At 39.1% G+C, this 12335-nt stretch overlaps 4 protein-coding genes across 4 annotated transcripts in view; 3 read left to right on the forward strand and 1 right to left on the reverse strand.

Moving 5' to 3' along the window:
- Positions 1–12335, forward strand: part of LOC134822730 (phosphatidate phosphatase LPIN1-like) — a 582707-nt gene that overhangs the window by 557777 nt on the left and 12595 nt on the right.
- The window catches only part of LOC134823126 (titin-like), a 97356-nt gene that overhangs the window by 25083 nt on the left and 59938 nt on the right, over positions 1–12335 (reverse strand). The window lies entirely within an intron of this gene.
- LOC134823129 (uncharacterized) lies at positions 4912–9276 on the forward strand. Its single transcript, XM_063834476.1, has one exon. The coding sequence runs from the start codon at positions 4912–4914 to the stop codon at positions 9274–9276; it is 4365 nt and encodes a 1454-aa protein (XP_063690546.1).
- Positions 11254–12254, forward strand: LOC134822919 (RRP15-like protein). Its single transcript, XM_063834195.1, has one exon. The coding sequence runs from the start codon at positions 11349–11351 to the stop codon at positions 11949–11951; it is 603 nt and encodes a 200-aa protein (XP_063690265.1). The 5' UTR covers positions 11254–11348; the 3' UTR covers positions 11952–12254.

Raw genomic sequence — 12335 nt, forward strand, 5'->3', positions numbered from 1 at the left:
CGACTATCTTGGCAGGTCCTTTCCAGCGTTCAATATTAGGTCTTTTGTAGAATACAACATCACCAATCATAAAGTCTTGGTTGATATCTCGTAAGGGTCTTTTCAAAGCTCTTTTAACTCTTTCTGAATTCTCTGCCTCTAGATATGCTTTTCTGCTTAGATACATTGCATTAAGATTCCTTTGAATGTCGCTTGATAATGATTCATCTGCTCCTTCATTAGCAGGTAGCAAGTTGTAAGATACCCCAGGAAAGTTTGGATTCTGACCTGTCACTATCTGCACTGGAGAAAATCCACTGACATTGTACAGTGTGTTCTTGGCATTGATTGACCATGCAAGTGCTATCTTCAATGGAAACCCGTCATACATCATTTTAAGCACTGATTTGTCAACCACAGCATGGTTTCTTTCACATAAGCCATTTGACCAAGGTGAGTAGGCACTGGTAACACAAATTTCAAAGTTGAGTTGTTCACTGAGATCATTAAGTTCATTGTTTGCGAATTCTCCTCCATTGTCCACTAATATTTTTCCTGGAGGTCCCATACCTGCTGCAATCCATTCCATAGTAAAGGCTTTTATTACTGTCTCTGGCTTTTTGTTGGAAATCACCCTAGCTTTGCAGAATCTTGAGAACATATCAACAATGTAAATCACATAACCATTGATTCCAGTAAATTGTTTCAAATCAAGAGCTACTACCTCATTGAACTTCGTTGCCATAGGTAATCCAACGACTGGTGTGGAGGGTGTTCTTTTATATCTCGCACAGGCATCACATTCTTTTAGCACTTGATCAATCACCTTGTTCACATTTTCACCTTGTACGTTTGCATTTTTGGTAATCTTTTTCAGATTCTCTGCTGAACAATGACCCAGCTGCTTATGAAGTTTGGTAATACTGCTGACTGTGTCATCTAGATTGACTAGATTACATTGCTCTTCTATAGCAACTTCATTATAATCCCATAGAGATATGCCAATCAGACCTGACTCGGTTGTTATAACAGGGATCACCTCTCCATCTACTTCAATCGTACTTGTACCAAGGTCTAATTTAAACCCTCGCTTTGCCATCTCTTCTTTGGAGATCAGAAATGGAATATTCCTTTGCACTATATCAGCCCAAAGGAATGTCTTTTTTCCGGCAATTATACAAGGTACTCTCACCGCATCTGCGGCAGCAATAGGGTCACTACCTCCAAAACTGTATTTTGAACGGGCGTCTGACACTTTCAGGAGTGCTTTGTCCTCTTCTGTCAGGTTATCTATGTACTCACGAATCCATTCTTCGCCAACTACATTCTTCGAGCAAGCAGAGTCTAAAAGTGCTACCTGATGGCATTCTGCTGTCTCCATCTCTGAAATCTCTCTACATTCATTAACATTTTCTGATCTATCTGAATGAGGACAATCTTTAATCAAATGCATTACTGATTCGCATCTATTACATCTCAACCGGGGGTTAAACTTCTGAGTTGCCCTAGAGTCGTCAGCTGTCTTATATGTCTTAGAGTACTCTTTTTTGAAACTTCTAGAGTTATCTCTTCTTCGATCATTATCTGAATATCTCTTTGGCTTGTATTCTCCTTTGCCATTATCCCTTTTGTCACGATTAAATCTTGAGATGTGATTGTTGTATGATCTGTTATTATCTGTTCTTCTCCAAGCCTTTCCTCTATTTCTCCAATTGGTGTAGTAGGCTTCCTCTTCTTCAGACATGTTATCAGGATCTGATGATGAACGTGTAGATTCTGACGATTCAGAAAAAAGTCTCTCACCATTGAATACTGGCTCTTCTTTGATGGGCGTATCACATTGTGGTCTCTTTTCAACCTCACGGATTCCTTCACCAAAGTATTTCTTGATTGAATTCATCATATCTTCAACAACAGACTCTGTTTTAACTAACTCAACTCCAGTCATTACCAGCTTTTTGTCATTTGCTGATAAACCGGATCTTTCTAGCATGTGTAATGCTAACACAGTTCCAGGAAGAGTTATCTTGCTAATTTTCAAGTTGGTGTTGGCTTGATCAAAGTTATTGAGAAAGCTTGACATATCTTGACTGTCCTTTCTCCTAAGATTGATAAAATCCGACCAGGATTTCATCATCTTACTGGTATCATCTTTCCTGTATGTTCTATCTAATAGCTTCATGATGTTTTGTACTCCTTCCCCGTCAAGAACATCGATGTCTTTGTTTTTTACTGCTGAGTTGAGCTTTGATACGATATTATGATCAGTGTGTTGAGATACTAGGTTGAACAAGGCATACCCTTGCTCTGCGGGGTCTACTTTTCTGACTGCACATAATTTGTCCCACATCTCAACTTGTAGTCTCCATTCCTCATAACTCATAGATGCTTTCCATTGCGGTGGGGCTGTAAGGCGGGCTGCTGGCTGTTGGTACTGCACTTGTATTGGCTCTGGTTGCAGTACTGCTCCTTGAACATTTGATGATGTTGCTGTATCAGGTGGTGGATTACTTTCTTTTTCATCTTCACTGTTTACCATGTTTTACTGGTTAGACGGTGCAATGATAGGCAGTAATTGTAGTGTAAAAACAGCCCCACCACTCCTATGGAGATAGATGGTTAGTCATCTTAATAAATAAATAAATGAATATAAATACAAATACAATCCATAATAGAAATAGAAACACTGCAGCGATGTGGCCCTCGCAGCTCAGTGAGAATAGTAACACTTCCCTCTCATACAAATCGTGTTCTATTGACCTCAAGACTGCTTCAGGCTCTGTTTCCGTTAAGGTCCCCTCCTTGTGTCCACTTTTCATTAGGTCTTCTTTAAGTTCCTCCAGGTCCTCCACACATGTGTGATCCTGCGAATTTTTATATTGTATATAATTTCACGGACGAAATGATTCCAGGGGGGACTCCCAACCCACTGCTTCGGTGGGTAGTTGATGCACCGTTCACAAGCAAGAGCCACTTTGGTCTACTTGCTGTGAGGTGTCTAAGCTACATGGGTTGGGGTCCCCCTATTGGTATTTGTGATTTATATAATGTGCTCGTTTAAAAGAGTGAATATATTGGTATTTGTGATTTATATAATGTGCTCGTTTAAAACGATTTTCTATTACATGTTGTGCATGTATCCACAAAGAGGGAAGTTATATTTAGAAAGATTATAGTCTTTCTTGTGACACCTTTATTTTATATTTAATATTTTAAATCTTTCAAAGCCTTTTTAAGAAAGAACGGGAGATTGTGAATTGCTATATATTTGGTTTATATATTTATGATAGTCGATATAATATATACTAATTGTGTTCTATTTCAGAATGTACCACAAACATGTTGTCTGTGGGGTTTGATAATTACTTGTAACAACTGGTGTGTTTCATTTTTCGAGGTTTGGATAGCATCATGTAGAGACTTGCAATCAGTCATTACAATGACATCAAGTTTTCCAGATAACATGATCTCACTCAGCTGAGCTTGGATCAACTCACATGTTTCCACTGCTTCGATCATTGCCCAACTCTCCGCTGCTAAAGTACTTTTACATACTCTCCGGATTTTTCTACTCTGCCATGTAATGGGGCAAGATTTTCCTGTAAGCGAAACAAGGAAAATTATGAAGCCTCCCTGAGAGCTACCATCCTTCAAGTTTCCATACGATGCATCACAGAAAACCACTAAGACTGACTCAGGCAACAGTAGTTTCTTAAACCTGAGTGTTAGAGGATTCTTTTCTAAGAACTTTACTGTTTTGTTTACCATTTTCAAATCTGCGATGGTCCCTTCAGTCACAGAATTACTAGCAAAACATGTAGCATAAGCTACATCTGGCCGTGTCTGTGTTGATACCCACAACAACTGTCCGCACACAGTTCTCAGTTGTTGCTTTTCTTTCTCGTTGATTGGGAGCGTATTTCGATTCACTCGGGTGGGGTCGATCTCTATTCTTGAAATCTGGTCTGCATACCCCAGTTGTGATACCAGAATTCCAGATTGTGTTTGCTTTACATCAAGACCAGTATAAGCAAATTCAACTTCGACCTCCGTACTTAGACGAAACTTCTTCTTCAGTTCCCCAATAACTTCCCTTTCAAACTTCTTGCTTCCACTGAACATCAGATCGTCAACATGCACAGCAATGATACCCTCGAGTTTTCCTTCATCATACCAGAACATGAATGACTCATCAAATGACGATACCACAACATTTAACTTCACTAGAGTATCACGAAGCTCAACATACCACATTCTAGGTCCGTCTACTAACCCGTAAATACATTTGTTCAGTTTCCAGATTTTCCTCGTTTCAGCTTCCTTCGGAGGAATAATGAAGACATCTCTTGAAATCTTCTTGCCTTGCAAGAAGGCAGCCTGAACATCGATGTGTTGTAACTTCCAACTTTCTGTTGCAACTATTGTAAGGAGCAGTCTTATAGAGTCCCTGTTACATGTTGGGGAGTCCTTTCGTATGTTGCTACTATTTTCTTGATAACCAAGTGCCACTAAACGAGCTTTAACAGAACCTTCTGCTTTCTTTGTAATTACCCAACGAACACCAACATTGGACTGTTCGTTTGCATCAACTTCCACGTAAACCTTGTTTACTTTGAACTTCTCAAGCTCTGCTAGCTTGGCATCTACAACTGCTTGGTCATACATACTCACACTGGACAGCAACACCTCTTCTTCTGTTTCTGGTGACAAGTCATCTCTCCAATTCACAGCAAGCTCATACCATCCCTTGTTTGGTATATATTTGGTTTATATATTTATGATAGTCGATATAATATATACTAATTGTGTTCTATTTCAGAATGTACCACAAACATGTTGTCTGTGGGGTTTGATAATTACTTGTAACAACTGGTGTGTTTCATTGCATAGTGATCCATTTAAAGTTAACAAGTGGTAGCAGAGAAGGACGCAATGGCACCCCCAGAGACAGTTAGAGTAACTAGTAATTACAAAGCCCCACCGGCATACAGTGAGGATCAGGACTACTGCAATTGGAAGTTAGACCTGCAGCTGTGGCAAGAGTTCACGGGTTTAGAGAAAAAGAGACAAGGAACTGCATTGCTCTTAGAATTGAAACAAGGGAAGATAAAGGATACAGTACGATCATTGGGGAAAGATGTCCTAATTGCAGAGGATGCAATAGCGAAGATTTTAAGTCATCTTGACAAAATCTATTTAGAGGACTCAGCTCAAACCTGTTACCGAGTTTACGGTAAGTTTGAAAAATATGTGAGACCAGAAGGGTTGTCTCTACAGAGTTACATATCTGAGTTTGAGAAGTTGCTAGCGGATCTCAGGAGACACAAAATCACTCTTCCTGAAGCAGTCCTGGCCTACAGATTCCTTAACAGCGCTAACCTTCCGTCAGAAAAATATGATCTCGCTTTGGCAACTGTAAAGGATCTTACTTATAAAGATATGTGTGAAACAATCGGGAAAATCTTCTCTGTCCAATCGAACCTTTCCACACCGCCTGCGTCAATATCAGTGAAGGTGGAACATGAGGAATGTAACTATACATACAACTCAACCCCAAGAGGTGGACGAGGAAACTACAGAAGGATGTCAAGAGGACGTGGGAATCATCATCATCCGTATAATCGACAAAAGAGTGCGTATACTGGATGCTATGCTTGTGGCGATAAAAACCATATTGCAAGATGGTGCACAAGCAAGAACAGAGCTTCTTCAAGTTCAACAGATAATGCACAGTATTTCGCACAAGATGGTGCTGAGAATGTTACGGCCATGGAAGCAGAGGGTGCATTCTTAACATTCATGGTGGTGTCTGAATCTGAAGATGTTGTTGAGATTCCTGAAGAGTGCCTGATGAGTGATACGAACCTTGGTTCTCTTGTATATGAGTCATTAGCATGTGCAGTTATTGATTCCGGATGTACAAAGACAGTTGTTGGTAGGAACTGGGTGAATCACTACAGAGAAACTCTGGAAGAAAAACAACTGAAAATGATGGTTAGTGAACCTTGCTCGACGCCTTTTAGATTTGGGGATGGACTCGAAGTCATTTCCACAGAAAAGACTATCATCCCTGGGCGAATAGGAAAGACAGATGTTCGGATAGAAGCAAACATTGTTGAGAAAGAACTGCCGTTGCTTCTCAGTAAAGCATCGTTAAAGAGAGCTGGTGCTGTGTTGGATTTCACAAATGATACAATGAGATTCAGTGGAGATTGTGTTGATTTGTTTGAAACTAAATCAAAGCACTATTGCGTTCCTCTTTGTAATAAAAGACGCATGACCATTGGGCCGCCAGATCGAAAGACCCCACATCTGGTGATGACAATCAGCGAAGAAGGTTTGTTTGGTACTGACGAAAAGGAGATTAGGAGGAAAGTGGAAAAAATCCACAAACAATTCTCACACCCTCCTAGTGATAAACTGAAAACATTGCTGAAAACTGCAGGATTTAAGAGACCAGAATACACGAAAGCAATTGATGAGGTATCCAGCAGTTGTAAAATATGTCTGATGTACAAGAAACCCAAGTCAAGACCAGTGGTGGGTCTCCCAAGAGGAAAGGTGTTCAACGAATGTGTTGCAATGGACCTTAAGAATGTTCCTGGCACTCCTAATGTGTATATCTTGCATATGATTGATTCGGTGACAAGATATTCAGCAGCTAGAATAATCTACAATAAGAAGAAAGAGACAATCATCCAAGGAATTTGCTCTGGATGGATATCCATCTTTGGAAATCCAAAGAAATTCATGGCTGATAATGGTGGAGAGTTCGCCAATGAGGAGTTTAATGAGATGTGTCAAAGATTCAATGTGGATGTGCAAAATTCAGCTGCCGAGAGCCCTTGGAGCAATGGGATTGTAGAACGTCATCATAAGATGCTGACAGAGATGATGGTAAAAACGAAGGAAGATTCAAAATGCAACTGGGAAGTTGCATTGTGTTGGGCACTAAGTGCGAAAAACTCCATGCAGATGTTTGGTGGGTTTTCTGCAAATCAGTTGACAATGGGCCGTAACCCTTCACTTCCGAATGTCATCGATGATAGACTGCCAGCTTTAGAAGAAACAACGGTGAGTAAAACCGTGGCTGATAATGTTAATGCAATGCACAGTGCAAGGCAAGCATTTGCAAAGTGTGAAAGTAGCAACAAGATACGTAGAGCTCTGCAAAGCCAAGTTCGGACAAGCAATGATGAGTATTATAGCAACGGTGAAAAGGTGATGTACAAGAGAAAAGGATCTGCAAAATGGAGTGGGCCAGGTGTTATACTGGGGAGAGACATTACTCATTTATATATTTTAAAGCATGGAAATCAGTATTATAAGTGCAGTGCATGTCATCTAACCAGGGATACAACAACAGGATATCCCATTACCTCAGAGTCAGTTGTTGGGCAACCTAACCCGAGTATTGTATCAAGTTCACCAAAATCCCCATTAGAGACGCAGAGAAATTTCCTAGAGGATCAACCATCTTGCTCTATGGAAACAGCAGTTTCTGTACCGGAAACAGAAACACTGCCTCAAAGTGAGACAACAGCAACAATCAGACCTCAGCACAAATCAGGACTTCCTAAAGCAAGAAGTCACGTGGAGTTTCTTCCAAAGTATCCAGAGGAGGATGGTGAGATCTGGCATAAAGCTTATATCCATAGCCGTGCGGGGAAATCAACTGGCAGTTACAAAAACTGTGTAAATATTCAACTTGATGGTGAGGAGAGCATCCAATGTGTGGATTGGTATGAGCTTGCTGTGAATTGGAGAGATGACTTGTCACCAGAAACAGAAGAAGAGGTGTTGCTGTCCAGTGTGAGTATGTATGACCAAGCAGTTGTAGATGCCAAGCTAGCAGAGCTTGAGAAGTTCAAAGTAAACAAGGTTTACGTGGAAGTTGATGCAAACGAACAGTCCAATGTTGGTGTTCGTTGGGTAATTACAAAGAAAGCAGAAGGTTCTGTTAAAGCTCGTTTAGTGGCACTTGGTTATCAAGAAAATAGTAGCAACATACGAAAGGACTCCCCAACATGTAACAGGGACTCTATAAGACTGCTCCTTACAATAGTTGCAACAGAAAGTTGGAAGTTACAACACATCGATGTTCAGGCTGCCTTCTTGCAAGGCAAGAAGATTTCAAGAGATGTCTTCATTATTCCTCCGAAGGAAGCTGAAACGAGGAAAATCTGGAAACTGAACAAATGTATTTACGGGTTAGTAGACGGACCTAGAATGTGGTATGTTGAGCTTCGTGATACTCTAGTGAAGTTAAATGTTGTGGTATCGTCATTTGATGAGTCATTCATGTTCTGGTATGATGAAGGAAAACTCGAGGGTATCATTGCTGTGCATGTTGACGATCTGATGTTCAGTGGAAGCAAGAAGTTTGAAAGGGAAGTTATTGGGGAACTGAAGAAGAAGTTTCGTCTAAGTACGGAGGTCGAAGTTGAATTTGCTTATACTGGTCTTGATGTAAAGCAAACACAATCTGGAATTCTGGTATCACAACTGGGGTATGCAGACCAGATTTCAAGAATAGAGATCGACCCCACCCGAGTGAATCGAAATACGCTCCCAATCAACGAGAAAGAAAAGCAACAACTGAGAACTGTGTGCGGACAGTTGTTGTGGGTATCAACACAGACACGGCCAGATGTAGCTTATGCTACATGTTTTGCTAGTAATTCTGTGACTGAAGGGACCATCGCAGATTTGAAAATGGTAAACAAAACAGTAAAGTTCTTAGAAAAGAATCCTCTAACACTCAGGTTTAAGAAACTACTGTTGCCTGAGTCAGTCTTAGTGGTTTTCTGTGATGCATCGTATGGAAACTTGAAGGATGGTAGCTCTCAGGGAGGCTTCATAATTTTCCTTGTTTCGCTTACAGGAAAATCTTGCCCCATTACATGGCAGAGTAGAAAAATCCGGAGAGTATGTAAAAGTACTTTAGCAGCGGAGAGTTGGGCAATGATCGAAGCAGTGGAAACATGTGAGTTGATCCAAGCTCAGCTGAGTGAGATCATGTTATCTGGAAAACTTGATGTCATTGTAATGACTGATTGCAAGTCTCTACATGATGCTATCCAAACCTCGAAAAATGTTGATGACAAGGGATTGAGGATACCAATAGCTTGCCTGAGACAGCGAGTGAACAATAGTGAAATGACAGTTCGTTGGATTTCAACAAAGAAACAGCTTGCAGATTGTTTGACTAAAGCTGGAGCTCCAACTTCACTGCTACGGGAGGTATTGTCGTCAGGAGAATTTGACAATGAACTGTTTAGAATTGTATTCCAATAATAAACATTGTATTAAAAGTTTTTAATATTGTGTGTGAAGGATTTTAATAATCTTAATAATTTGAAACTTAAAGAAGTTAAAAGAGTGAATATATTGGTATTTGTGATTTATATAATGTGCTCGTTTAAAAGAGTGAATATATTGGTATTTGTGATTTATATAATGTGCTCGTTTAAAACGATTTTCTATTACATGTTGTGCATGTATCCACAAAGAGGGAAGTTATATTTAGAAAGATTATAGTCTTTCTTGTGACACCTTTATTTTATATTTAATATTTTAAATCTTTCAAAGCCTTTTTAAGAAAGAACGGGAGATTGTGAATTGCTATATATTTGGTTTATATATTTATGATAGTCGATATAATATATACTAATTGTGTTCTATTTCAGAATGTACCACAAACATGTTGTCTGTGGGGTTTGATAATTACTTGTAACAACTGGTGTGTTTCATTGCATAGTGATCCATTTAAAGTTAACAGTTCAGTGCACAATAACCAGTAAGAAATTAAGTTATGGATCTTTTTTGCTAAATTTTGTAGATATTTTACTGTACTATTTATATTGTATCAAATCAATTTGGTTTGGACACATAGTAAGACAGCACAAATATAGGTGAATTCTTCGTATATTTACATCACTAGCCTATAAAAATAAAATTAGGTTAGACTAATGAAAGCAATTTAAAAGTTAACAACTTGAAAATTCAAACAGATTTTAATCTGAAACTTTACTAAAGAGCTCAATGTGCTAGGTAGAATGGACAACAGAGCATAACAGATTATTCAGCGAGTAACTACAATCCTATTTAACCCAAAAATATTAGTTCTAAATTTTGAAATAAGAATGCTCTCTTCTCTATCAAGTGCTGTTGGTCGGACTTTTCTTACTACACCTAATTTAAAAACTCCCATAGTGAAATCAGATTTATGCGCTAGAAAACAATGCATGGAAAGTGCCGACTTCTCAAATGACAATTCATTATCAATTTTAAACTTGTTTCTGTGTCCATTCATTCTGATATGAAATGGAGAAACCGTTCGGCCGAAATAGGTGTCGTCTTTTAGGCTCTGGGGAAGTTTATTACAAATTTGGCATTGGGCGACATAAATTATATTGCTGTCCTTACATGTCAACCGGAAATCCAGAGTTAAATCCAAACCATTGACAGTGATAACTTCGTTGGAGTTGAACAGTTGGGGACAGGTTGCACAGCCTCTCCCGCCACAGTTTTGGCTGACGGTGAAAGAATCCGTTTCGGAGCACGAACTGAGTTTTCTATTGCGCACTACTGTGTTGCCTATAGATGGCTGTTTACGTAGTGCAAACAATATCTGTACGTCTCCGCATAATTGTTTGATGTCCTCACTAGTAGTGTGTACCAACTTCCTAAGTTCAGTGACCTCTTTGAAAAATTTCACTGAAAAGACAACTTTGTCAGTGATTGGCTTCTTATCTTCCCTCTCATACAAATCGTGTTCTATTGACCTCAAGACTGCTTCAGGCTCTGTTTCCGTTAAGGTCCCCTCCTTGTGTCCACTTTTCATTAGGTCTTCTTTAAGTTCCTCCAGGTCCTCCACACATGTGTGATCCTGCGAATTTTTATATTGTATATAATTTCACGGACGAAATGATTCCAGGGGGGACTCCCAACCCACTGCTTCGGTGGGTAGTTGATGCACCGTTCACAAGCAAGAGCCACTTTGGTCTACTTGCTGTGAGGTGTCTAAGCTACATGGGTTGGGGTCCCCCTTTTTTGATTTCTTTCTTTTTTGTTTTGTTTTCTGCTCTGTTTTTGTTATGTTAGACACATTTAGTAAGATTCAGCTAGACACAACTTTACTTTCAAACTGTAATTATCTATAATTATTCTGTAATTGTGCATCAGACTGATGTAGATACCCTTCATGTCACCTCTATGGTAACTAACAAACTTGAAATTATGGCTCCCCTCTCCAGCCAGAATTGCTAGGTACTCACTGTCCTACAGCTCAGTCCCATTAGATTTATTAATAATTGAGTTTATTGTTTTCATTAACTTCCTCAATTATCAGGGTTTTCGTAAATACGATGGCAACGATTGCATCACATGAATCGTTAGCTGCTATGGGAGACTTAGTCTCTAAACTTGTTCAAAAGCATGGGCAGAAGAACAAGCAAATTTTAGATGGAGATTTTGTTGTCCGCAAAAGAAAGAAAGTTGAACAGAAGTCCAGAAAGGAGCTGATTGAAAAAAAGAAAGCCAAGAGGGACATTCTTGAGATGGGAAGACTTGATAGTTCATCCACTGATGTCATTAATGAGCGAAAACTAAGCAAAGTAGCAACTAAAGGAATAATACAACTATTCAATGCCGTCAAACAACATCAAAAAGATGTTGACAGCAAGTTAAAAAAGGTCAAAACAGAAGCTGCAAGAGACAAGATTCACCAAAGTGTTACAACTGGATCTTTTCTTGATCTTGTGCGTCCCAAAAATAATCCTGTCGAAAAATCAGAAGAGGACAAAAAATGGAATGTTTTGAAAGATGACTTTATGATGAACAATAAAGTGAAAGACTGGAAAAAAACTGATGAAGAGGAGGAAGAGGAGAGTGATGGGAGCATAGACGGAGATGTTGAATCCAGTCAGTCAGACAATGAATCGAATGACTCAGATTGCAGTAGTGATTAGTTTGTATCTGGTATAGCATTGATTTTATTAGAAGATTATACAGGACACCAACGATATACCCGATTACTACTCGGTGATCCGTGATAACATCGTTTTGCTTATCTGTTCTCAGTTGTCTAATTAAAGGGAGTTGCTGAAAATTTACTCTAAACGCATATTGGGTTTTTACAAGAAGTTTGTGGTTTAAAGTGATGAATTTTGAAAGTATTTTTGACCATATGCACATAATTATGGCACATTCTGACTTTCTGAATCTGTATTAGAATGATTCCTTCAAATTTAATTTATTATTTTATCAAACCATTTGTGTAGTTTTTATTGATTTGAAATGGCTGTAACTACTTTTATAAGTTTCCCAAGTTATCCAAGATTCATTCTTCAAAT

Source organism: Bolinopsis microptera, chromosome 11, assembly GCF_026151205.1.
Source record: "Bolinopsis microptera isolate Bmic1 chromosome 11, MBARI_Bmic_1.0, whole genome shotgun sequence".
Classification (NCBI taxonomy): domain Eukaryota; kingdom Metazoa; phylum Ctenophora; class Tentaculata; order Lobata; family Bolinopsidae; genus Bolinopsis; species Bolinopsis microptera.